At 54.7% G+C, this 27579-nt stretch overlaps 1 protein-coding gene across 1 annotated transcript; it reads right to left on the bottom strand.

Moving 5' to 3' along the window:
- Positions 1-285: 285 nt before the first annotated feature.
- Positions 286-27308, bottom strand: LOC140193017 (tyrosine-protein phosphatase non-receptor type 18-like). Its single transcript, XM_072250471.1, has 14 exons — positions 27271-27308; positions 24404-24472; positions 23803-23865; positions 19261-19403; positions 17582-17648; positions 15242-15319; positions 14131-14217; positions 13517-13590; positions 12189-12529; positions 3440-3511; positions 2612-2702; positions 2152-2176; positions 1068-1139; positions 286-454 (listed from the first exon to the last, which is right to left on the bottom strand). The coding sequence occupies exons 1-14, from the start codon at positions 27298-27300 to the stop codon at positions 380-382; spliced, it is 1287 nt and encodes a 428-aa protein (XP_072106572.1). The 5' UTR covers positions 27301-27308; the 3' UTR covers positions 286-379.
- Positions 27309-27579: the final 271 nt, after the last annotated feature.

Below are 27579 nucleotides of genomic sequence, written 5' to 3'. Positions count from 1 at the left end.
CATCTGCACTGCACTTTCTCTGTGACTGTGACAATTTATTCTGCATTCTGTTATTATTTTACCTTGTTTCTACCTCAATGCACTGTGTAATGATCTGATCTGTACGAACAGTGTGCAAGATTATCACTGTATCTTGGTACATGTGACAGTAATTAACCAGTAAAGCCAGACACCCGCTGCCTGCCCCAGACACAGACGGCTACCGCTTCCTCCAGTCGCAGACATAGACTCCCACCTCCGCGCCACACCGAGCCAAGGTTAGACAGAGACACAGTACACCACGAGTCAGACCATAGCTCTTTACTGAGCACCACCCTCTCCCCCCCACCCCCGATGGGGAGAGGCAGATGCCAAGATTGGCCCGGGCCACCCTCCCCCATCATCGGCCGTACTGAGCCCACTCCAAGGGGGGATCCCGTGGTCCCTTCGGCTTCGACAACTCGGAAATTAAAATCTGCAGAGACAGAGAGAGAGAGAGAGATGTTAGAGGAGGGAGAGAAAGGGGGTTTGCAGCAACAGAAGGGGGAAAGAGGAATGCGGAAGAGTGAGGAGGGGGTAGAGAGGGTGAGGATGAGAGAGTGAGGAGGGGGAAGTACGGTGAGGGAGAGAGAGGGAGAGGGTGAGGAGGGGTGAGAGAGGGTGAGGTGGGGGAAGAGGGTGAGTTGGGGAGAGAGGGTGAGGAGGGGGAAGTAGGGTGAGGGAGAGAGAGGGAGGGGGAGAGGGTGAGGAGGGGTGAGAGAGGGTGAGGTGGGGGAGAGGGTGAGGTGGGGGGGAGAGGGTGAGGAGGGGTGAGAGAGGGTGAGGTGGAGGGAGAGAGGGTGAGGTGGGGGGAGAGGGTGAGGTGGGGGAGAGAGGGTGAGGAGGGGAGAGAGTTTGAGGAGGAATTGGAGAGGTTGAGGAGTGGTGAGGGTGAAAAGGACGGGGTGAGGGAGGAGAGTCGGGGCTGGGGAGAGGAAGGGAGGAGAGACAACCGGGGGTCAGAGGATGGAGGGACAGAGAGAGAGGGAGGGAGGTGGAATGGGAGGAGAGTGGAAGGGCAGGAGGGCAGAGTCACTAATCTCATGTACCCAGTCTCGGCATCCTGTTGACGTCACTGACATCTTCGTATCCATCGTCGGTGTTGGCCTGGGGCTCGGAAGCTGAGAGGTAGGTGGGTGAAAAGAGGTGTTGAGAGATGGAGGAAGGGAGAGATGATTACTGAGCCTAACGAGGTTGGGGTGCCGATGTGGTTCCACTACCCCCGGGGACTGGGAGTCTAGAGCCAGGGTTCCCATCCCAGAGTGCGGGGTCGGCTGTTCAGGAGCGGAGACGGGATTGAGGGTTCCTCACCTGGGGCTTGATATTCCCTGTATTTGGAGACCAGGCCGCGATGATGCTGAAGGACGTCGAGTGAGGACTGGACAAATGGGCCGGCAGAGATAATGAGGGGGCGAATGGCCTCTATTCCTGGTTTCCACAAGTGATCCCGAGGGTGGGGTCCAAAGAAATCCCGACGTTCACATTGGTTCCCTTGGATGGGACATGCCCTCTGAATGGGGTGGGGGGTGCTGGAGTTCAGGATGCTTGCTCTTCCAGAGAAACCCCAGGCGAACGGCAGGAAAAGGCCGTGAAATGCAACGATCCCGGTCCGGAATGCCCAGGAACTTGCGATTCCGGAAATGCAAACACAGTCTGCCAGCTGTACGGTGGTTCCGTAGAGGTGTAACGGAGTCTCGGGACTCCCCTCCTGTAGGGATGGAGGTGGGGGGTGTGGAAAGCTTCTAATTCTTAACCCCCGCCCCCGAGAGGAAAGGAGATCGAGGATGGGCGACACTGGGATGGATGGATCAGCTGGATACGAGGTTGGGCCTGTATCCCGTGCAGACGTGGGTTAGCAGGACGGGAGGTTCTGAATTGCCCCGTCCTACCGGGAGAGAGCAGAAACACGGACGGAGAGAGACAAGGGGATTCGCAAACGGGGCAGCAGATGTTGGCGGGGAGAGAGAAAAAGAAAAGGGGAGAGAGAAAAAAGGAGGGAAAGTGAGAGAGAGAAAAGGAGGGGGAGAGAAAAGGGAGGAGGAGAGGAAAGAGGGAGAACGAGAGAGGAAAGAGGGAGAAGGGAGAGGGAAGGACGGGAATGGTACGTGAGGGGGTAAGAACCTCTCAGTTCACCTTTCTTCGGCGATCCCGTGAAGGCCTGCGGGGAGACAGAGCCGGGATCAGAGGCAGTAAGGACGTTACTGCACAGGGAGATCCCACCAGGGTGACCCATCACCTCCCGGGGGTACCGTCTGATTGGATACAGCCTCCTTTCCTCCTTCCTCCTCCTCCTCCTCCTCCTCCCTATCGACTTCCTTAATTCCCCCTCCTCCCCGCTCCTCATCTGTCCCCCTCACCCTCAGGATCCCTCTGCACTTCAGATCCCATCCTCCCTAACTCTGCCCAACCCCCATTCGCCTCCCACCCTGTCCGCCTTCTCTCCTCTCGCATCCCACACAAATCCCCTCGCTACCTTCCTAACCCCTCCCTTCTGAGACCCTCAGCAGCTCCCTATCTCTCTGCTTCCCCTACCACCCTCCTCCCTCCCTCCCTTTCCCACTCCCTACCCCGGCCCACCTCTAGAAATACCCACCCGCGCTCCACACCTGCCGTTCTGAGGGCGTTGCGTAACTTCCCGGAATTTATCCCGTCTGCGCTGGAGAACGATGAGGCCCGGGACAGGTCTGTAGGGGTGAGGATGGGACGGAGGGAGACGAGGAGAGGAGAGAGGGATGGGAGAGAGAGGGAGGAGAGGAGGGAGGGGTGGAGAGAGAAGAGAGGGATGGGGAGAGATGGGTGGGGAGGAGAGGGGAGGGGTGAGGGGGAGGGAAATGTGAGGAAGGGGAGGGGAATAGAGGGAGGGAGAGAGAGAAAGGAGGGAGGGAGAGAGAAAGAGGAGGGAGGGAGAGAGAAAGAGAGGAGGGAGGGAGAGAAAGAGGAGGGAGGGAGAGAGAAAAAGAGGAGGGAGGGGAGAAGGGAGGGGTAGGGGAGAAGAGAAGGGGGTAAGGGAGAGAGATGTGAGGAAGAGGAAGGGGAGGGGGAGAGGAGAGAGGGAGGGTGGAGAGAAAGAAGAGAGGAAGGAGGGGAGGAGAGAAGGGAGGGGTGGGGGAGAGGGGGATGTGAGGGAGGGGAGGAGGTAGGGGCGAAGAGAGATTAAATGATAGCATGAGGAAGGCCGGGAGAGAGAGAGAGTCAGTGTTTTTCTCTACAGCCTAGGAGTGGGGTTGATGTAACAGAACCCCAGCATCCACCCCCCCCAGAGAAGGAGTGTGGGGAATCGAGAGGTGCCCCCACGAAACCCGCGAACCGCACAGGGAGATCCCACGGGCAACACTTTCCAGACTCGAACATCCACCCGCCCAGTCGCTGCACTAGGTGGCGGGTGGGAAGGGTCGGGGGGAAGGGGGAAGCGTTTCCTTACCCTGATCTTCCACCACGAACGAGTCGGCCGTCCTGTTGGGGAGGGAGGGGGCCCAGTCCTCACCCGATCCATCTGCAGAGGGAGAGCATGGCATTAGTCTTACACACTTTGGGTGGGGAGTGCCGCGTTGTGGGAGGGGTGCCGCTCTCCTGTTGCCACTGACCCCGGAGGGAAATTTCCCCTCCCATCCTGACAAACGTCACCCCTCGTTTGAACATGAGCATGGGACACCCATCCCCCTGGGACCCACCCCCACTCTCCCCTCCCGTCTTCATCCCCCACCCCCACTCTCCGCTTCCCTGTTCAGTCCCCACCCCCACTCCACCCCCCCGTCTTCATCCCCCACCCCCACTCCTCCGCCCCTTTGTTGTTATTGAACATTTCAGTAATACAGTGCCTATAAAAAGTATTCTCTCCCCCTGAAGTTTTCATGTTTTATTGTTTTACAACATTGAATCACAGTGGAACTGATTGTGGCTATTTTGACACTGACCAGCAGAAGAAGACCCTTTTGTGTCAAAGTGAAAACGGATCTCCACAAAGTGATCTAAATTAATTATGAATATTAAACACAAAATAATTGATAGCATAAGTATTCACCCCCTTTAGTATGACACACCAAATCATCACTGTGCAGCCAGTTGGTTTTAGTTAGCTAAATGGAGATCTGTTTTTGGAGACCTGTGTGCAGTCAAGGGTTTCAATTGACTTTAGTAAAACATACACCTGTATCTGGAAGGTCCAAATGCTGGTGAGTCAGTATCCTGGCAAGAGCTACAGCATGAAGACAAAAGAACACTCCAAGCAACCCCACGAAAATGTTATTGAAAAGAACAAGTCAAGAGATGGATACAAGAACATTTCCAAGACACTGAATATCCCTTGGAGTACAGTTAAGTCAATCATCAAGAGATGGAAAGAATATGGCAAGGCAGTAAATCAGCCTATAGCAGACCGTCCTCAAAAACTGAGTGACCATGCAGCCTCTGACTGACCTTGTGAGCACCTCGGGACCCACCGTTCCCAACACCCTGATCCCAATCTCTCTGCCAGTCTGGCTAGGATTCATCGCCCCGCGCTCCTCTTCTCCCCCCACCGTCCCAACTTGTTACGCAGCTCTACAACACGTGACAGGGCCCGTCTGGTCCATTCCAATCTCGCCCTGCTTGGTACTGCCTGGCCCCTATCCCCCTGAACCTTTCCCATTCAGGTTCCTGTCCAAGTACATTGTAAATATTCCCACCTCCTCTGGCAGCTCGTTCCATACACGGACTGCCCTCTGGGTGAAAGTCTCAGTTTCCCTTAAATCCCACTCCCCTTAAGATGTGCCTACCCCAGGGAGAAGGACTGTGACCATCCACCTTATCTACGCCTGTTGTGGTTTTATAAACCTCTATAAGGTCACCCCTCGGTCCTCCTTCACTCCAGGGAAAACAGTCCCAGCCTGTCCAACCTCTCCTTATACCTCAGTCCCTCCAGTCCCAGGATCATCCTGGTGAATCTTTCCTGCGTCCTCCCCAGCATAATGACATCCTTCCCATAGCTGGGCGACCAGAACAGCACACAATACTCCGAGTGCGGCCTCATGTCTTGTACGGGTGTAACGGGACGTCCCAACTCCTGTACTCAGTGTCCTGACCCATGAAGGCCAGCGTGCCAAACCTTCACCACCCTGTCTAATTGTGTAACCCAGTGGAAAAAGCTTGCTTGTATTCAAATTCTATGTTTCATTATCCCTGTAGTGTCCTGTGCTCGGGAGGGGGGTGGTGGGAGGGGGTAATGTCCTAGCCTATTCGACTCTTCACCATAACACGGTTCCTCAAGTCCTAGCAACACGCCTGTAAATTTTCTCTGCACTCTTTCAATCTGATATTTATAGGCATCCATTAGTCTTGTGAGACCATGGATTTGCGCCTTGGAAGGTTTCCAGGTTGTATGGAAGACCGGCAGTTGCCCATGCTGCAAGTCTCCCCTCTCCACACCACCGATGTTGTCCAAGGGAAGGGCATTAGGACCCATACAGCTTGGCACGAGTGTCATCGCAGAGCAATGTGTGGTTAAGGACACAACACGCTGCCTCGGCCAAGGCTCGAACTCACGACCTTCAGATCTGAGATATTTTATTATTAATTGATATATTTCCTGTAGGTAGTTGACCAAAACTGCACACAATACTCCAAATTTGATCCCAACAGCGTCTTATACGACGTCAAGATAACATCCCAACTCTTGTACTCAAATTCCTGACTGAGGACGACACGGTAGGGTGGTGGTTAGTATAACGCTTTACAGTGCCCTGCGTTCACTTCCTGTCGCTGTCTGTAAGGAGTTTGTACGTTCTCCATGTGACCGTGTGGGTTTCCTCCGGGTGCTCCGGTTTCCTCCCACAGTCCAAAGACGTACAGATTGGCAGGTTAATTGGTCACATGGGTGTAATTGGGTGGTGTGGTCTTGCTGGGAAGAAGTTCCCAACGCTGTGCTGTATCTCTAAGAATGTGCCAAAAGCTCTCTTTAGCCCCTATCTACCTTCTTGACACCACTTTCAATGAATTATGGACCTGGGTTCACAAATCCCTCTGTTCCACTGCAATACCGCTCAACACGTAAGACCTTACCCTGGTTGGTCCTCCTGAAATGCAATACCTCACACTTGTCTGTATTAAGTCCCATCTGCGTTTTCTCAGCCCATTTTTATCATTTAACTGCACTGCACTTTCTCTGTAACTGTGTCACTCTTTTCTGCAGTCTGTTACTGTTTTACCCTTGTTCTACCTCAATTCTCTATGTAATGATCTGATCGGTATGAACAGTGTGCAAGACACGATTTTCACTGTATCTCAGTAGCTGTAACAATAATAAACCAATTTCATTCAATTGAATTACTTTCAGAGAACTATGTACCTTCATGCCTGGGTTTCCGTTCTACAACACCCCCCAGAGCCCTTCTGTTCACTGAGTGAGTCCTGCCCTAGCTTAACTTCCCAATATCCAAGATCCTGCCCTTGTCAGAGTTAAATTCTTGTCAGTTTATAGCAACAGCATGACGTGTCCCGTTCCAAACCCTTCTCTGCTGGGGCATTCTCCAGTCCTGGCATCACACATGTACTCAGTGGCCACTTTATTAGGTACCTTCCCTCTGTTGGTTAAGATTGAAATTGTACAAGACGTTGGTGAGGCCTAATTTGGAGTACTGTGTGCAGTTTTGGTCACCTAGCTACGGGAAAGATGTAAACAAGGTTGAAAGAGTACAGAGAAAATTTACAAGGATGTTGCTGGGACTGGAAGACCCGAGTTACAAGGGAAGATTGAACAGGTTAGGACTTTATTCCTTAGAACGTAGAAGATTAAGAGGAGATTATTGATAGAGTTAGACAAAATTATGAGGGGTATAGATAGGGTAAATGCAAGCAGGCTTTTTCCAGAGGTTGGGTGGAACTATAACCAGAGGTCATGGGTTAAGGGTGAAAGGTGAAAATTTTCATGGGAACATGAGGGGAATCTTCTTCACTCAGAGGGTGGCGAGTGTGTGGGATGAGCTGCCAGCACAAGTGGTTCATGGGAGCTCGATTTCAATGTTTATGAGAAGTTTGGATAGGGATGTGGATGGTAGGGGTATGGAGGGCCAGGGTCCCGGGTGCAGGTGGATGGGAGTAGGCAGTCTAAATGGTCCAGCATGGACTAGATGGGCCGAAGAGCCTGTTTCTGTGACTCTGTGAATCTATAGATGTCGTGTCCTTGCTGTTCATGTAAGCCAGTGTGCAAATCGGGGCAGTACGATAGGGGGGACAAGGTGCTGCCCGTGCAGTAGGCTCCCCTGCTCCACGCAGCCAATGAATCCAAAGCAATGGCAGAGACTGATACAGTCTGGCGTCGCAGGAGTTGCCAGTCAGCGTTGATCCCTTCAGGGTTTCTTCCTGAAGCCTTCCCCCAAGAGTGGGCACGGCCACAGGGCAGCAGAGATTTGAGATTGGAGTTTTCCTTCTCCTAGATGAGCTGCAGGCCATGGCTGAGGAGCCCCACCTGCCCAGGGTGACTGGTTTTAAGGTGCCAGTAGCCTGCCTTTGCCCCTTCAATCAAAACGGCGCTGCCAGGCTTAGTATTTAAGCCATGCACGGAGGCCAGGAGCTGGACTTGGCTGTCAGAGACTATTTGAGACGCACGCCATTGGGAGCATTTAATAGGTACTGGGAGCTTTCAACCCCGGCTGTACCTCCTGCACCTAATAAAGAGGCCACTGAGTGTCGTGTTCGCGGTCTTCCGCTGTTGCAGCCCGTCCGCCTCAGGCTTCGACGTGTCACGCGTTCAGAGATGCTCTTCTGCACACCACTGTTGTAATAAGGCCATAAGATATAGGGGCAGAATTAGGCCATTTGGCCCATCGAGTCTGTTCCGCCACTTCATCATGGCTGATCCATTTTCCCTCTCAGCCCCAATGTGTGGTTATCTGGGTTATGGTCACCTTCCTGTCAGCTTGAAACAGTCTGGCCATTCTCCTCTGACCTCTCTCATTAACCAGCCGTTTTCGCCCACAGAACTTTCTTCGCCAGATGTCTTTTTTTTTGTTGTTTTTTATTTTCGCGCCATTCTCGGTAAACCCTGGAGACTGTTGAGCATAAAAATCCCAGGAGGTCAGCAGTTTCTGAGATACTCAAACCACCCCATCTGGCACCGATGGTCAACGTCACTGAGATCACGTTTCTTCCCCCATTCTGATGTTTGGCCTGGACCTCATGACCACGTCGGCATGCTTTTATGCATTGAGTTGCTGCCACGTGATTGGCTGATGAGATAACGAGCAGGTGTATCTAATGAAGTGGCCACTGAGTGTGGAACATGGAACCGCACAGCAGAGGATCAGGCCATGTGGCCCATCACGCCTGTGCTGAGCACCATGAAGCATAGGCGCAGAATTAGGCCATCAATTCCGCTTCGCTGTCCGCTATGGCTGATTTAACACAATACCCAATTAAACTAAGTTTATTCTGCCTGCACATGGTCCATATCCCTGAAGCCCCAACACGTCCATGTGTCTGTCCAACAGCCTCTTAAACACCTCTATCGCACCTGCGTCCACCACCACCCCTGGCTGGACATTCCAGGCACCCGTCACTCTGTGTGTAAAAAAAACTTGCCCCCTCATCTTTAAACTTTCCCCCTCTCACCCCAGGGTAAAACTTTCTTTCTTTTTTATTGCTGACTAACAATCCCTCAATATAAAGCACTGGGGGGCCTCACTTACGAGTATTCTGAGAAGTTTTGAGCACCTTATGTTAGAAAGGATGTATTGAAACTAGGGAGGGTTCAGAGCAGGTTCACGAAAACCATTCCAGCATTCAACGGCTTGTCATATGAAGAGTGTTTGATGGCTCTGGGCCTGTGTTCACTGGAATTCAGAGGAATGAGGGGTAACCTCATTGAAACTTATCGAGCGGTGAAAGGCCTCGACAGAGTGGATGTGGAGAAGATGTTCCTTATGGTGGGGGGAGCCTAAGATTAGGGGACACAGACTCAGCCTCAGAATGGAGATGAGGAAGAACTTTAGCCAGGGAGTGGTGAATCTGTGGAATTCTTTGCCACCGGCAGCTGTAAGGGCCAAGTCTTTATGTATATTTAAAGCAGAGGTTGATAGATTCTTGATTGGTCAAGGCATGAAGGGATACGGGGAGAAATCGGGAGATTGGGGCTGAGAGGAAAATTGGATCAGGCATGAGGAAATGGCAGAGCAGACTCAATGGGGCAAATAGCCTGATTATGCTCCTGTATCTTATGGTCTTATGATTTAACCTGAGCCTGATTTACAATAACCAATTAACCCACCAAGCAGAGTATCTTTGGATTGTGGGAGGAGCCTGGAGCCCCCACTTGGAGGAAACCCACGCGCCTCTCATCTTATCAACCTCTATCCGGTCTCCCCTCAGTCTCCGCTGCTCTGGAGAAAACAGCCCGTTTGTCCAACCTCTCCGTATAGATCACACTCTCTAATCCAGGCAGCACCCCAGTGAACCTCTTCTGCGCCTTGGATAGGGAGGGATCAGAACAGCACAAAATACTCCAGATGTGGCCTCGCCAAAGTTTTACGCAGCCTCCAACAGCACTCCCTGACTCCAGACGTCAGTGCCCCGAACGGTGAACGCAAGCTCGCTCCACGACTTCCTTGCGATTCTTTCGCATCGTCTCGCGGTGTGGCCACTTTCAGCAGGCTGTGGAACAGTGCGGTGTGCCGGACCCCTCTGAACATCAATGCTGTTACGGGAATCTCACTGTTTATTCTGGAGGGTAGGGAGGTGAGAGCCAGGGGCAATAGGTAGGCAGGCAGAAGGGGGCGGGGACGAGGGTCCAAGGGGGAGGGAGAGCGAGGAGGAGTAGGCGGTGAGAAAGGGTGAGGGGAAGGGGAAGGAGGAGGGAGATGGGGATGGAGGGGGAGATGTGGAAGGAGGGGGGAAGGGGGATAGGGTAAGGAGGGTGAGGGGGTAAGGTGGGTGAGGGGGTAAAGAGTGGGGGTAAGGAGCGTGAGGGGGTAAGGAGGGTGAGTTGGTAAGGAGGGTGAAGGGGTAAGGAGTGAGAGGGGCATAAGGAGGGTGGGGGTAAGCAGGGTGAGGGGGTAAGGAGTGGAGGGGGGTAAGGAGTGGAGGAGTAAGGAGTGAGTGGGGGTAAGGAGCGTGAGGGGGTAAGGTGGGTGAGGGGTTTGAGGGGGAAGGAGGGTGAGGGAGTTAAGGAGGGTGAGGGGTTAAGGAGGGTGGGGGTAAGGAGGGTGAGGGGAGTTAAGGAGGGTGAGGGGAGTTAAGGAGGGTGAGGGGGTAAGGAGGGTAGTTAAGGAGAGTGAGGGGTTAAGGAGGGTGAGGTGGTAAGGAAGGTGCGGGGGTAAGGAGTGAGAGGGGAGTAATGAGGGTGGGGGTAAGGAGGGTGAGGTGGTAAGGAGCATGAGGGGGTGAGGAGTGTGAGGGGGTGAGGACTGTGAGGATGGTAAGGGGTTTGAGGGGGTGAAAGGTGTGAGGGGGTGAGGAGTGTGAGGGAGTTAAGGAGGGTGAGGGGTTAAGGAGGGTGAGGGGTTAAGGAGGGTGAGGGGTTAAGGAGGGAGAGGGGGTAAGGAGGGAGAGGGGGTAAGGAGGGAGAGGGGGTAAGGAGGGTGAGGGGGTAAGCAGGGTGAGGGGAGTAAGGAGGGTGGGGGGTTAAGGAGGGTGGGGGGTTAAGGAGGGTGAGTTGGTAAGGAGGGTGGGGGGTGTGAGGGGGTGAGGGGTGTGGGAGGAAGGAGGGTGAGGGAGTTAAGGAGGGTGGGGGTAAGGAGGGTGAGGGGAGTTAAGGAGGGTGAGGGTAGTTAAGGAGGGTGAGGGGTTAAGGAGGGTGGGGGTAAGGAGGGTGAGGGGAGTTAAGGAGGGTGAGGGGAGTTAAGGAGGGTGAGGGGTTAAGGAGGGTGGGGGTAAGGAGGGTGAGGGGAGTTAAGGAGGGTGAGGGGAGTTAAGGAGGGTGAGGGGGTAAGGAGGGTAGTTAAGGAGAGTGAGGGGTTAAGGAGGGTGAGGGGGTAAGGAGGGTAGTTAAGGAGAGTGAGGGGTTAAGGAGGGTGAGGTGGTAAGGAAGGTGCGGGGGTAAGGAGTGAGAGGGGAGTAATGAGGGTGGGGGTAAGGAGTGTGAGGGGGTGAGGAGTGTGAGGATGGTAAGGGGTTTGAGGGGGTGAGGAGTGTGAGGGAGTTAAGGAGGGTGAGGGGGTAAGGAGGGTGAGGGGGTAAACAGGGTGAGGGGAGTAAGGAGAGTGAGGGGGTAAGGAGGGTGAGGGGAGTAAGGAGAGTGAAGGGTTAAGGAGGGTGAGGGGGTAAGGAGGGTGGCGGGGTAAGGAGGGTGGGGGGGTAAGGGGGGTGAAGGGTTAAGGAGGGTGAGGGGGTAAGGAGGGTGAGGGGGTAAGGAGGGTGAGGGGGTAAGGAGGGTGAGTTGGTAAGGAGGGTGAGGGGGGTTAATGGGAGTGAGGGGATAAGGAGTGGGAGGGGTAAGGAGCGTGAGGGGGTAAGGTGAGTTGGTAAGGAGGGTGAGGGGGTAAGGAGTGGAGGGGGTAAGGAGTGGAGGAGTAAGGAGTGGAGGAGTAAGGAGTGAGTGAGGGGTAAGGAGTGGGGGTAAGGAGTGGGGGTAAGGAGTGTGGGGGGTAAGGAGTGGGAGGGGGTAAGGAGTGGGAGGGGGTAAGGAATGTGAGGGGGTAAGGAGTGTGAGGGGTAAGGAGTGGGAGGGGTAAGGAGTGGGAGGGGTAAGGAGTGGGAGGGTAAGGAGTGGGAGGTAAGGAGTGGGAGGGGGTAAGGAGTGGGGGGTAAGGAGTGGGGGGGTAAGGAGGGGGGTAAGGAGTGGGAGGGGGTAAGGAGTGGGGGGTAAGGAGTGGGGGGGTAAGGAGGGGGGTAAGGAGGGGGGTAAGGAGTGGGGAGTGTATGGAATGTGAGGGGGTAAGGAGTGGGAGGGGGTAGGGAGTGGGGAGTGTATGGAATGTGAGGGAGTAAGGAGTGTGAGGGGGTAAGGAGCGGGGGTAAGGAGTGGGCAGTGTATGGAATGTGAGGGGGTAAGGAGGTGAACCAGGGGTAGAGAGGAGAGCGGGGGCGTGTGGTTGAGGGGTTAGGAGGGAGGAGAAGGAGGGGGAAATCAGAGAAAGGCAGAAGGGGCAAGTGCAAGTGAGGGCAAAGTGAGTGATGTGAGTGAGTGTGAGGAGAGCGAGGGGAGGGGCAGGTCAATGGTAGACGAGGGGGTAGGGGCCAGTGATCAGCAGGTGGGGTCTTACCTGGGCAGCTGGTATGCTCAGTGCTGAAGCGGATTGTGGTGTAGTTGGTACTGGTGCCCCCCTCCACTGCCGGGACGCCCCCCGAGCGCCTTTGGGCGAAGACGGGTGAAGCCGGTGTCTGCACCCTCAAGTCGTCGCTCGCCACGTTGCTATAGAGGCAGCGCGGGGCGGGAACCGGCCCCTCCGATACATTGACGTACTCAGGAATCCCCCCGCCCGAGGGTGAGTGGGTGGAGGGAGCGCCTGACACGGGCCTGAGGCGGGACACCACGGCGTAGGTGTCAGTGCCCTGTCCCGACATGGCAGCTGCTGCTGGCTGGGATGAGCGTCCTCTTGGCTGGCTGCAGGCGAGGTGGGCAGGGAGAGGGGGCAGGGGTAGAGGAAGATGGGGGCGAGAGAAGGGGGAGAGAGAGAAAGTGGGGAGAGAGAAGGGGGAGAGAGAAGGGGAGAGAGAGGGGAGAGGGGGGAGAGAGGGGGGAGAGAGGGGGGAGGGGGGAGAGAGGGGGGGAGGGGGGAGAGAGAGAGAGGGGGAGAGAGAAGGGAGAGAGAGAAGGGGAGAGAGAGAGAAGGGGAGAGAGGGAGAGAGAAGAGGGGAGAGAGAAGGTGACAGGTTGAGAGAAGATGGTGGTGGTGGAAGAGAAGGTACGGGGGTGAGAGAAGGTGGAAAGAGGGGTGTGGAGAGAATGGGTGGGGTGGAGATAGGAGGTGCGGTGTGAGAGAGAGTGAGAGAGAGAGATGGGGTGGAGAGTGAAATTTGTGGGTGAGAGAAAGATGGGGGAGAGCCGGGAGAGAGAGAAATAAGAGAACAGTGAACTCTGGTCAGGGCCATCAGCTTCCCATCTCTCCCTCCCCTCCAATCCCCCGCCAAACTCCTCATTGCTCCCCACCCTCTGCTCCCTCTGCCCCCTCCCTCCTCTGCTCCAATGCCTTAGATATCTTTGCCTCCCCCAACCCTCTCTCTGTCGTTCACCTCCCCTCCCTCTTTTCCCCTCACATACGGTATCCGCCACACACCTCCTCCCTCCCTCCTGCACCATCTTCACCCCCCTATCCTGGATCCCTCCTCTCCCATTCCCCTTCCCCTTCCCCCTTTCCTACATTCCTCCAACTCTCCCCTCTCCCTCTTCTGCGCACGCCACTAATCTCATCCTTCCTCTCCTCACATTCTCCCTCCACACCCTACCCTTCTCCCTGACATCTCTCGACCCCACACCTCCCTCCCTTCCCCACTCTTTTGTCTCTCCCTTCTCCCTGCTTCTGCTCTGCTCCTCCCCCCACCACCCCTCCCTCCCACCCCACCCCTCTCCCTCTCCTCCTCTCTCCCTCACCTCCGAGGCTTGGGCAGGAGTGCTGGTTTCGAAGCTGCCGGCTGCTTCCCTTCCGGTTGTGTCTGCTTGGCGGCCTGGTGTTCCGGAGGCGCGGAGCAGGGTGGGGGAGAACACACGAGGGGGGTGAGTGAGGAGGAGGGCAAGGCGTGGGTTGGGTGGGGGTGGGGGGTGGGCTGGAAGGTTGACGGAGAGATTGCTCGGGGAGGGTGTCAAACAGCGGCCCCCCCAGGAGCTGGCGGCCGATGGCTCTGGCGGAGGAAGTTGAAGGCTTCCTGTGTGTCGGCGATTGGCAAGCCAATTTAACCCCTTCCCTGCCATCCGCAGCCCGGGCACCCACATCCCACAAGGGATCCCAACAAAATGCCATCGGATTTACCGGGAAGATCCATCCAATGCCAGGAATGATGTCACCACCAAGGCCAGTGTCCCAAGACACATATATACAAACACACAGAAACACACACACACACACACACACACACACCCATACATACAGAACATACGCACACACACATACACGGACACCCATGCACACACACCCTGGGCCCAGAGAAAGCTGCGACAGTGTCTCCCATGGGGTCGTTTCCCAGAGCTTATCCCACCACTGCCCTCACCTTCCAGTTCTGGTAACGGGGTGTCCGGGCTTCCAGCTCCTTGCGGAACATCTCGGCAACAATGCGATAGACAAAGTGGTACTGATCCTGAGGGTGGGAGAGGGGGAGTCAGTCAGCACAGGCTGTGACGGAACCGCAGTGCACACGACCATCCAGTCCTCAACGGCACGGTACAGACCTCAAAGAGGAAGCCAGCTGGGACTGCGCTCGGCGTAAGTGAAGAGGGACAAGTTCCAACTGGTACACCAGCACTAACCGCGGCAACCGTCACACAGCAAACACAAGAAACCACACAGTCTGCGGTTCACAGCCTCACTCTGTGTCTGACCCCGGGAGAGTGTGATGGGACGGTGCGGAGGGAGCCTCACTCTGTGTCTGACCCCGGGAGAGTGTGATGGGACGGTGTGGAGGGAGCTTCACTCTGTGTCTGACCCCGGGAGTCTGTGATGGGACAGTGTGGAGGGAGCTTCACTCTGTGTCTGACCCCAGGAGTGTGTGAAGGGACGGTGTGGAGGGAGCTTCACTCTGTGTCTGACCCCGGGAGAGTGTGATGGGACGGTGCGGAGGGAGATTCACTCTGTGTCTGACCCCGGGAGTGTGTGAAGGGACGGTGTGGAGGGAGTTTCACTCTGTGTCTGACCCCGGGAGTGTGTGAAGGGACGGTGTGGAGGGAGATTCACTCTGTGTCTGACCCCAGGACTGTGTGAAGGGACGGTGTGGAGGGAGTTTCACTCTGTGTCTGATCCTGGGAGTGTGTGATGGGATGGTGTGGAGGGAGTTTCACTCTGTGTCTGACCCGGGGAGTGTGTGATGGGACGGTGTGGAGGGAGATTCACTCTGTGTCTGATCCGGGGAGTGTGTGATGGGACGGTGTGGAGGGAGTTTCACTCTGTGTCTGACCCCGGGAGTGTGTGATGGGATGGTGTGGGACACTTCACTGTGTGACCCCAAGAGTGTGTGACAGGACAGGGATCTCTGGGGTCGGTGCGGGGCTTATTGGGTAAGTTGGCGATCACCGTGCTGGTTGGGAACCAGAATGTGATGAAAGACGTTCACAGGGGTCTTGGGGTCTGAAGGTCCCTGGGGTGCCAATAACCTTGTGATCTCTCACCTTAGTTTGCACTGCCGCTGGTCTCTGTCGTCTCATCTCGCGTACAATATCCAGAATAGTGAACTCCTCGCTGACCAGCTGTGTGTGAGGGAGAGAGACAAGGGATGGTGAGAGGGGCAGAGGGGAAAATGGGGGTGGGGAGGAGAGAGTGAGAGGGGGTGAAAGACAGAAGGTGTGGAAGGAAGTGGGGTGGGGAAGAGGGGGGAGATTGGGGGGGAGAGAGGCAAATGAGGGGAGAAGGAGAGAGGGCAACATAGAGAGAGAGAGACAGAGGCACTCAACGGATGAACCAATCTGATGGAATACCCTGGCTTCCTGAGCAGGACCCGTTGAGGGACAGGAAGCGGAAACCATTGACGTTTCAGGCCGAGGCCCCGCAGCTGGGCTGAGAGTCGGGGTGGGAAATGGACTGGGGACGGTCGGTCATCGGTTAACGATCGTCACAGGCACTGAGAACACAGTGAACTGCTTTTGTGTACGTGACTTCCTGACAGATCGAACCACACGCTGGGATATCGAGGTAGTTGAACAGAACGCAGAGTATCATGCTGCAGGCACAGAGAAAGTGCGGTACAGGTAGACATATACGGTGCAAAGGCCAATTTATACTTCTTCATCAAATCGACGCCATAGGTACGGCGTAGCTGCGTATTCTACGCCATACCCTACGCCGTAGCCTGACGCGCACCTCCCCAAAAATGTAACTATGTGTCGCGGTGACGCAGACCGCAACAACTTGTGATTGGTCCGCTTGGTAGCCGCATTTCCTCCTACGCTGCAATAGCTTGCCATTGGGCGACTGAAGGCCAGGGAAGGAACTCTGACTGCAATGCTTTACGGACCTCCGAAATTATGGAGGACCCTGTGCTTGACGCCAGTTTGTCAGTTCTGTCCTGATGAAGGGTCTCGGCCCGAGACGTCGACTGTGCCTCTTCCTACAGATGCTGCCTGGCCTGCTGCGTTCACCAGCAACTTTGATGTGTGTTGCCGCTTTGTTCCTAGCTGTTACAGCCTGTTGACTTCCACCTGTAGCTAAAACTCGAATGGTGATTGCCAGTCACTGTGTGTACACTGATGCGAAATAAATGGTTGGAGACGATGAACCAAATCGTCAAATCTACCCACCGACATCTGGAAATATTTGAAATGCAGTTCCTCGCCCATGTCTCTCAGTGGCCGGGCAAGCACAGAAAATTCACCCTCCTTCAGTTTCAGTCGCCATTGTTTGAAGTTTGAGTTTCTTCATGTTGACTTTCAACACCAAGAAACTCAACACAGTGGCATAGAAACCCCCACGCCAACTAGCGTTTTGGCGGTGAATTGCAGAGCGACACCGACACACCAGCGCACAAGTATAAATGCTCACAACGGCGTAGGCTACTACGCAGAAGTATAAATCAGCCTTAAGGGCCTCGACGAGCACGACAGGGTGATCAGATGTTTGTCTGGTGAGAAACAAGGAGGATATGGGGCCTTTGGAGAGGGTGCAGAATGGGGGTTCACCAGGATGCTCGCTGGATTAGAGGGTGCGAGCTAGCGGGAATTCTCTGCGGTTTCTCGCGGTCTCGGGCGGACCAGTTGCCGTGCCGAGCCGCGACACGTGCTTTCTGCAGCGCATCGACAAAACTTGGCGACAGTCTCTGGGGATGTGCCAAGGTGGAAGGGGCGAGACAGGGCCCCTGTAGGCCAAGGGAGACAGGTAGATGGAACCAGAGAGCTGCTTAAAACTCTGGCTAGGCCGCACTTGGGGTCTTGTGTTCGATTGTGGTTGCCCCCTTTACAGAAAGGATGTGGGGGATTTGGAGAGGGTGCAGAAGGGGTTGACCAGGACCAGAGCGGCAGAGACCTGGGGCAGCCCTGATAGAGGTATAAAAGATTATGAGAGGCTTAGACGGGGCAGACATCCAGAATCAGTCCGCAGGATGGAAACGTTTACTGGCAGACAGCATGAGTTGAGGAGTTCGAAGGAGGTGTGAAGGGCAAGTTTTTACTTTGCTCAGGGAGGTGGGTGCCTGGAATCTGGTGCCAGGGAGGTGGGAGAGGCGGATATGAAGAGGCTCTTCGGCAGACTGGTGAACATGTCGGGGCTGGAGGCAGGCAGAGGTGGTTTAGTCCAATTCGGCCCGGTGCTCAGCACAGACTCGGTGGGCTGAATGGCCTGCTCCTGTGATGGTCCTGTGTTCACGTGGTTCAGTTGCAGACGACCCTGCAGAGACACCACGGGGACCCGTCCTGCCAGAGGCGGTGGGAACGACGGACCGGGGGGGGGGGGGGAACGGAATGGAGAGGAAAGGGGACCGAGCTCGGTGTTAGGACAGCTTTCCGGAAGCGATGAATCACCTGGTTGAGCAACAGGTCGCGGACGTAATCCACGGTGCAGATCACTCCCGTCCGCCCACAGCCTGCACTGAGATACAAACACACACGCTCAGGGCAAAGAACAGCTTTAAGCACACACCCTCCCCACACCGCTCCCTGTCTCCGTGACCCCTCCCTCCCCACACCCCTCCCCGTTTCTGTGACCCCTCCCTCCCCTACACCCCTCCCCGTCTCTGTGACTCCTCCCTCCCCTACACCCCTCCCTGACTCAGTGAAACCCTCCTCCCTCCCCTACACCCCTCCCCATCTCTGTGACCCCTCTCTCCCCTACACCCATCCCTGACTCAGTGACTCTTTCCCTCCCCTACACCCCTCCCTGTCTTAGTGACCCTTTCCCTCCCCTACATCCCTCAATGAAACCCCCCTCCCTCCCCTACTGCCCTCCCCATCTGTATGAACCTCATAACGTTGGTCCACAATCTGACGGGACGGTGAATGCAGCCTCACTGGCACTCATGAAATCATAGAAATCTACAGCATAGAGGGCTATGTGGTAGGGAATTTCTGTTCTTCTAAACTCCATGTACTCTTAAAAGACTCTATTGTATTCCCCTCTACTGTCACCACTGGCAGTGCATTCCACGTACCTCTACTCTGTGTGAAAAACTTACCCCAACATCCCCCTTGTACCTTAAAACTTTGCCTCCTCATGTTAGCCATTTCAGCCCTGGGAAAAAGCTTCTGGCTATCCACATGATCAATACCTCTCATCATCTTATACACCTCTATAAGGTCACCTCTCATCCTCCGTCGCTCCAAGGAGAAAAGACCAAGTTCACTCAACCTATTCTCATAAGGTATGCTCTCCAATCCGGGCAACATCCTTGTAAATCTCCTCTGCACTCTCCCTATAGTATCCACATCCTTCCTGTAGTGAGGTGACCAGAACTGAGCACAGTACTCCAAGTGGGGTCTGACCAGGGTCCTATATAGATGTAACATTACCTCTCGGCTCTTGAACTCAATCCCACAGTTGACGAAGGCCAACACACCTTACACCTTCTTAACAGCACTGTCAACCTGTGCAGCACCTTTGAGTGCCCTACAGACACAGACCTCAAGATCTCTCTGATCCTCCACATTGCCAAGAGTCTTACCATTAATATTATATTCTGTCTTCAAATTTGACTGACCAAAAGGAACCACTTCACACTTACCTAGGTTGAAGTCCATCTGCCACTTCTCAGCCTATCAATGCCAGTTCTGCATCCTATCGATGTCCTGCTGTAACCTCTGACAATCCTCCACACTATCCCCAACACCCCCAACTTTTGTGTCATCAGCAAATTTACTAACCTACCCTTCTACTTCTTCATCCAGGTCATTTATAAAAATCACAAAGAGGAGGGATCCCAGAACAGATCCCTGAGGCACACCACTGGTCACCGTCCTCCAGGCAGAATCCGAACCATCTACAGCCACGCTTTGCCTTCTGTGGGCAAGCCAGTTCTGGATCCATAAAGCAAGGTCTCCTTGGATCCCATGCCTCATTAGTTTCTGAACGAGCCTTGCATGGGGAACTTTTTCAGCTACTGAGGTGCAGTTTGGTCGATGTCTCGTGACCCTGCAGGTGGGTACGGTCCACTTCTGGGAAGGGGTAGGATAACCTCCCGCCCCTCCCTCCCTCGTTCACTTCCTACCTGCAGTGCACGCAGATGGGACCCGGTGCCTCGTCCCTCTGCTGGTGAATCAGCTCAATCATCTGCAGGAGCCCGTGCACATCATCTGGAATGCCGTGGTCGGGCCAGGCCAGGTACTGGAATTGCACCACCGTCCTGGTCTCCTGCAAGGAAAAGAGGAGCAGTATATGAACCCAAGTAGGTCACAAGTGTGTCCGAAAAACTCTAAACACCCTGGCAGACGCACAAAGCGAGAATTCAAGGGAATTCTTAGAAGCTTGGTTCTCAATGGAAGACTATTAACAAAGATATGAAAGTTGATCCAATTTTCGAACCGACACATCCATGGGATCGGGGCCAAGGGGTTAGCCATGGACACAACCAATAACACCAGACAACAAAGCTGTAGTTTCCTGAATACTTCTGGGTGCATATCATGTCCCAGCTGTGCAGCCACTGACGCCAGGCTGACAGTCGCTCAAGAAGGCCGTGGCAAGCTGCTTCTGTTGAAAGATTTGCCAAGAATTATCGTGGTCATGGATTCACCGTGGTCGCCCACGTCGTACAATGTGGCACACAGTGAACGAACCGTAGAGAGCATCTTGTCTGGACACATCGCGGGTCAGTACGGCAACTGCTCTTGCCTGTGGCCGTAAGGAACCGCAGAGAGTTGTGGACGCAAGCGGAAACCAGCCTCCCCTCCGTGGACTCTGTCTACACTTCAGTAAAGCTGCTGAATCAAAGATCCCCTACCCACCACAGGCATCCTCTCTTCTCCCCTCTCCCATCAGGCAGAAAATACAAACTCCTGAAAGCACATCCCAGTGTTATCAGAGTCTTGAACAGACCTCTTGTACGATAAGATCGATTCCTGGCCTCATAGTCTACCTTGTTGTGGTCCTTGCACCTTACTGTCCACCTGCACAACACCTTCTCTGCAGCCATTACACTTTATTGTCCATTCTGCTATCGTTTTACCTTCTTCTACCTCAATGCTCTGAGTACAGCCATCCTGGAGAACCTACCCAACAAATACGCAACCACAAAGAAAGCACGAACAGCTGCTCTATTTTCTCAGAAGTTTAGAGAGATTCGTGTGTCATTGAAGACTCCGACAGACTTCAACTGGCGTACCTTGGAGACCGTCCTGACTGGCTGCATCACAGCCCAGTGTGGGAACTCCAAAGCACAGGGTCACAAGAGGCTCCAGAAAACGGTGGGAAGCAGCCAGTCCCGTCTCGCGTACAGATCACCCCACCATCATGGGACATCTGAAGGAACATCTTAGGAAGATGACATCCATTGTCAGGGACCCCAACCATCTGGGACGTGCTCATTTCTTGATGCTGCCATTCGGCATGAGATGCAAGAGTCTGAAGACCTCCAAGTCCAATGATAGCGAGAGCTTTTCTCCCCAGCTCCATCAGGCAGGAGGTGCGGGAGTCTGAAGTCTCACATCTCATGGTCCCACAACAGCTTCTTCACCACCGCCATCATGCAGGAGGCACAGGAGGACACAGAAAAATGCAGGCTTTGGTTCTTTGCGGGAATGGGACCTGTTCTCGGGATTTCACGACCGGCCGCTATTCGACATGCCAAGGGTTTGCCCTGACAGTCTCTCTCGCGTTCCGAAGCCTAAGATCTCGGGGCTCTGGAGACGGGCGGATCAGGGGTCGGTGTCACGTCAGGAGACCCGTGTGTCGTCGGGGAGGCCGGAAGATCTTTCGCTGTGGGCCCGAGGACCCCGAGGCCTTTGCGACCTTCGGACACAGAGCTCGAAAAAAGCGAAGAAATGGACTTTTAATATCGTAAGCCAGCGGGTTGTTATGTCTCCCGCTTGCTGTGAAAATGGGGGACACCTCCCTCTTCCTTATTAGGGAGAGAGAACCTGTGGTTTCTCAAATGTCGGATGAAATACGAAGCCCTTGGGGTAACTCTGGTCTGAGTCTTTGCTATTGCTTAGCACACGCTTGGGCTCGGTGACGGTACCGATGCGCCTCTTTTTTGCTGGTGGGGGGGGATTGTTGCTTGCTGCCGCTTACGCGCGGGAGGGGGTAACTGGGGGGGGGACTTTGGGGTTCTCATGTTTAACTGCCATTCATTCTTTGGAGCACTCCTCTGGTTTCATGGATGTCTGCGAAGAAAAAGTATTTCAGGATGTATCTTGTAGACATTTCTCTAACATTAAATTGAACTTTTGAACATTTGAAACTCTGAAAGTACTCAGGTCAAGCAGCATCTATAGAAAGGAACAAACAATCAACGCTTCAGATTGAGACAACACACATCAAAGTTGCTGGTGAACGCAGCAGGCCAAGCAGCATCTCTAGGAAGAGGTACAGTCGACGTTTTGGGCCGAGACCCTTCATCAGGACTAACTGAAGGAAGAGCTAGTAAGAGATTTGAAAGTTGGAGGGGGAGGGGGAGATCCGAAATGATAGGAGAAGACAGGAGGGGGAGGGATGGAGCCAAGAGCTGGACAGGTGATAGGCAAAAGGGATATGAGAGGATCATGGGACAGGAGGCCCAGGGAGAAAGAAAAGTGGCGGGGGGAACCCAGAGGATGGGCAAGGGGTGCAGTCAGAGGGACAGAGGGAGAAAAAGGAGAGAGAGAAAAAGAGTGTGTGTACATAAATAAATAACGATGGGGTTTGAAGGGGAGGTGGGGCATTAGCGGAAGTTTGAGAAGTCAGTGTTCATGCCATCAGGTTGGAGGCTACCCAGACGGAATATAAGGTGTTGTTCCTCCAACCTGAGTGTGGCTTCATCTTTACAGTAGAGGAGGCCGTGGATAGACGTATCAGAATGGGAATGGGACGTGGAATTAAAATGTGTGGCCACCGGGAGATTCTGCTTTCTCTGGCGGACAGAGCGTAGGTATTCAGCGAAATGGTCTCACCAATATATAGAAGGCCGCATCGGGAGCACCGGACGCAGTATATCACCCCAGCCGACTCACAGCTGAAGTATCGCCTCACCTGGAAGGACTGTCTGGGGCCCTGAATACTGGTAAGGGAGGAGGTGTGAGGGCATGTGTAGCACTTGTTCCGCTTACAAGGATAAGTGCCAGGAGGGAGATCAGTGGGGAGGGATGGGGGGGACAAATGGACAAGGGAGTCGCGTGGGGAGCGATCCCTGCTGAAAACAGAGAGTGGGGGGGGAGGGAAAGATGTGCTTAGTGGTGGGATCCCGTTGGAGGTGGCGGAAGTTACTGAGAATAATATGTTGGACCCGGAGGCTGGTGGGGTGGTAGGTGAGGACCAGGGGAACCCTATTCCTAGTGGGGTGGCGGGAGGATGGAGTGAGAGCAGATGTGCGTGAAATGGGGGAGGAAGGGAAGCCCCTTTCTTTAAAAAAGGACGACATCTTCCTCGTTCTGGAATGAAAAGCCTCATCCTGAGAGCAGATGCAGCGGAGACGGAGGAATTGCGAGAAGGGGATGGCATTTTTGCAAGAGACAGGGTGAGAAGAGGAATCGTCCAGATAGCTGTGAGAGTCAGTAGGCTTATAGTAGACATCAGTAGATAAGCTATCTCCAGAGATAGAGACAGAAAGATCTCGAAAGGGGAGGGAGATGTCCGAAATGTACCAGGTAAACTTGAGGGCAGGGTGAAGGTTGGAGGCAAAGTTAATGAAGTCAACGAGCTCAGCATGCGTGCAGGAAGCAGCGCCAATGCAGTCATCGATGTAGGGAAGGAAAAGTGGGGCCGGGGGGGGGGCAGATACCAGAATAGGTTTGGAACATAGATTGTTCCACGAAGCCAACAAAAAGGCAGGCATAGCTAGGACCCATACGGGTGCCCATAGCTACACCTTTAGTTTGGAGGAAGTGGGAGAAGCCAAAAGAGAAATTATTAAGAGTAAGAACTAATTCTGCTAGACGGAGCAGAGTGGTGGTAGAGGGGAACTGGTTAGGTCTGGAATCCAAAAAGAAGCAGAGAGCTTTGAGACCTTCCTGATGGGGGATGGAAGTATATAGGGACTGGACATCCATGGTGAAAATAAAGCGGTGGCGGCAAGGGAACTTAAAATCATCGAAAAGTTTAAGAGCGTGAGAAGTGTCACGAACACAAGTAGGAAGGGATTGAACAAGGGGGAATAAAACCGTGTTGAGGTAGGGCAGGAGAGTTTGCGGATCTTGGGTAGGAGGTAGAAATGGGAAGTGCGGGGTGTGGGAACTTTAAGGTTGGTAGCAGTGGATGGGAGATCCCCTGAGCGGATAAAGTCGGTGATGGTGTGGGAGACAATGGCCTGGTGCTCCTTAGTGGGGTCACGATCGAGGGGTAAATAAGAGGAGGTATCTGCGAGTTGTCGCTGAGCCTCAGCAAGGTAGAGGTCAGTACGCCAGACTACAACAGCACCCCCCCCTATCGGCGGGTTTTATAGTAAGGTTAGGATTAGTGCGGACTTGGTTAGGACTCAGACTGAAGCGTCCACTGTTTCGTCCCCTCCGTAGATGCTGTCTGACCTGCTGAATTCCTCCAGCATTTTGTGTGTGTCCTCTGGATTACCAGCATTGCTTGCAGAAAGTTTATTTAAGTAATGTTTGAACTGTTGACTCACCCCAAACAGGCTGACAGACAGGGTACGGACGTTCATCTCATTGCCCAGAGGCTCCTCTCCCACCTGCAGGCAGAGCGAGACCCAGCAATAGGTTAATGCAGGACAACCAGAGGCAGGGAGAGCGGAGGTGGGAGGGAGGGAACAAAGGATAAAGAGATCGTGGGAGGGGGAGGGAGAAAGGTAAGACAGAATGTATGCGAGAGCGAAACAGAGAGAAAGGGGGGAGAGATAACTGGCTAAAAGGAGAGGTAAACAGGTTAAGAGAGTGAGGGAGGAAGAGCTGGTGAGAGGGAGTGGGAGGGACATATGGATAGAGGGATGTTGGGAGAAAGGGAGGAAGAGAGAGAAAGAGGTAGAGATGGGAAGGGAGCGAGAGGGGAAAGGGAGAGAGAAATGCACTGGTAAAGAAAGAGAGAGAGAAGGATAAAGAGAGGAGGTAGGGAGAGGAGGGGAAGGGAAAGGGGTAGCGAGAGGGGGAAAGAAGAAGGGAAGGAGAGGAGGGGAAGGGGAAGGGGTAGAGAGATGGGGAAGGAAGAGGGGGAGAGTGGAAGATGGAAAAACAACCCCCTCCACATTCTCCAATTCTGTGCCCAAGACTCACATTAGTGATGATGAAAGGACCAAAGGTCACGGGTTCCTGATCCGTTGCCCAGTAACGTTCACATTTTCTCTGAAAGGAACGGAGAGATTGTGAGAGGGATAAGCAAAGAGAAAGGGGGGAAAAGCAGAAATTGGGAAGGTAGAAACTACCCGGGGTCAGACACAGAGTGAATCTCCCTCCACACTGTCCCATCACACACTTCTGGGGTCACACACAGAGTGAATCTCCCTCCACACCGTCCTAACACACTGTCCCGGAGTCAGACACAGAGTGAAGCTCCCTCCACACTGTCCTATCACACTGTCCTGGGCTCAGACACAGAGTCAAACTCCCTCCACACTGTCCCATCACACACTCCCGGGGTCAGACACAGACTGAATCTCCCTCCACACCGTCCCATCACACACTCCCGGGGTCAGACACAGAGTGAATCTCCCTCCACACCATCCCATCACGCTCTCCCGGGGTCAGACACAGAGTGAATCTCCCTCCACACCGTCCTAACACACTGTCCCGGGGTCAGACACAGAGTGAAGCTCCCTCCACACTGTCCTATCACACTGTCCCGGGCTCAGACACAGAGTGAATCTCCCTCCACATTGTCCCATCACACACTCCCAGGGTCAGACACAGAGTGAATCTCCCTCCACACCGTCCCATCACACGCTCCCGGGGTCAGACACAGAGTGAATCTCCCTCCGCACCGTCCCATCACACTCTCCCGGGGTCAGACACAGAGTGAAGCTCCCTCCACACTGTCCTATCACACTGTCCCGGGCTCAGACACAGAGTGAAGCTCCCTCCACATTGTCCTATCACACTGTTCCGGGCTCAGACACAGAGTGAAGCTCCCTCCACACCGTCCCATCACACACTCCCGGGATCAGACACACAGTGAAACTCCCTCCACACCGTCCCATCACATACTCCTGGGGTCGGACACAGAGTGAAGCTCCCTCCACACCGTCCCATCACGCACTCCCAGGGTCAGACACAGAGTGAAGCTCCCTCCACACCGTCCCATCACGCACTCCCAGGGTCAGACACAGAGTGAAGCTCCCTCCACACCGTCCCATCACACACCCCCGGGGTCAGACACAGTGAATCTCCCTCCGCACTGTCCCATCACACTCTCCCGGGGTCAGACACAGAGTGAAGCTCCCTCCACACCATCCCATCACACACTCCCGGGGTCAGACACAGAGTGAAGCTCCCTCCACACCGTTCCATCACACTGTCCCGGAATCAGACACAGAGTGAAGCTCCCTCCACACTGTCCCGGGCTCAGACACAGAGTGAAGCTCCCTCCACACCGTCCCATCACACACTCCCAGGGTCAGACACAGAGTGAAGCTCCCTCCACATTGTCCCGGGCTCAGACACAGAGTGAATCTCCCTCCGCACCGTCCCATCACACACTCCCGGGGTCAGACACAGAGTGAATCTCCCTCCGCACCGTCCCACTACACTCTCCCGGGGTCAGACACAGAGTGAAGCTCCCTCTGCACCGTCCTATCACACTGTCCCGGGGTCAGACACAGAGTGAAGCTCCCTCCACACCGTCCTATCACACTGTCCCTGGGTCAGACACAGAGTGAAGCTCCCTCCACACCGTCCCATCACACGCTCCCGGGGTCAGACACAGAGTGAATCTCCCTCCGCACCGTCCCATCACACTCTCCCAGGGTCACACACAGAGTGAATCTCCCTCCACACCGTCCTAACACACTGTCCCGGAGTCAGACACAGAGTGAAGCTCCCTCCACACTGTCCTATCACACTGTCCTGGGCTCAGACACAGAGTCAAACTCCCTCCACACTGTCCCATCACACACTCCCGGGGTCAGACACAGACTGAATCTCCCTCCACACCGTCCTAACACACTGTCCCGGGGTCAGACACAGAGTGAAGCTCCCTCCACACTGTCCTATCACACTGTCCCGGGCTCAGACACAGAGTGAAGCTCCCTCCACACCGTCCCATCACACACTCCCGGGATCAGACACACAGTGAAACTCCCTCCACACTGTCCCATCACACACTCCTGGGGTCGGACACAGAGTGAAGCTCCCTCCACACCGTCCCATCACGCACTCCCAGGGTCAGACACAGAGTGAAGCTCCCTCCACACCGTCCCATCACACACCCCCGGGGTCAGACACAGTGAATCTCCCTCCGCACTGTCCCATCACACTCTCCCGGGGTCAGACACAGAGTGAAGCTCCCTCCACACCGTTCCACCACACTGTCCCGGAGTCAGACACAGAGTGAAGCTCCCTCCACACCGTCCCATCACACACTCCCAGGGTCAGACACAGAGTGAAGCTCCCTCCACACTGTCCCGGGGTCAGACACAGAGTGAATCTCCCTCCGCACCGTCCTATCACACTGTCCCTGGGTCAGACACAGAGTGAAGCTCCCTCCGCACCGTCCTATCACACTGTCCCGGGGTCAGACACAGAGTGAAGCTCCCTCCACACACTGTCCTATCACACTGTCCCTGGGTCAGACACAGAGTGAAGCTCCCTCCGCACCGTCCTATCACACTGTCCCGGGGTCAGACACAGAGTGAAGCTCCCTCCACACCGTCCTATCACACTGTCCCGGGGTCAGACACAGAGTGAAGCTCCCTCCACACTGTCCTATCACACTGTCCCTGGGTCAGACACAGAGTGAAGCTCCCTCCACACCGTCCTATCACACTGTCCCGGGGTCAGACACAGAGTGAAGCTCCCTCCACACCGTCCTATCAGACTGTCCCGGGGTCAGACACAGAGTGAAGTTCCCTCCACACTGTTCCATCACTCAGAGATAAACGCAAAGCTAAGACAACACAACCTGCCCCTCATTCCTTCCCCCAACCTACCTTGCCCATTTCCACTTCCCTGCACGCCATGACGATGATCTGAAACACAAGGACAGCCAGTCAGCACCGTCCCCCCTCTCGGCCCCCCTGCCCCATGACTTTTGAATCCCGGGTCAGAGAGAGGATGGGAGAGAAGGGGCATTAGAGAAAAGAGGCTATTGGGGGAGAGAGGCATTGTATTGGGGGGGGGGGAAGGCTGTGTTAGAGGGAGGGGACAGGTTGTTAGAGGGAGGGGAGTGAGGTTAGAGGGAGGGGACAGGGAGTTAGAGAGAAGGGGGTGGGGTTAGAGAGAGGGGTTGGGGCTAGAGA

This window comes from Mobula birostris, unplaced genomic scaffold (genome assembly GCF_030028105.1).
Source record: "Mobula birostris isolate sMobBir1 unplaced genomic scaffold, sMobBir1.hap1 scaffold_3515, whole genome shotgun sequence".
In the NCBI taxonomy this organism is placed as follows: Eukaryota; Metazoa; Chordata; class Chondrichthyes; order Myliobatiformes; family Myliobatidae; genus Mobula; species Mobula birostris.
The sequence above is the reverse complement of the archived record's forward strand: the minus strand, read 5'-3'. Positions and strand labels throughout refer to the sequence as shown.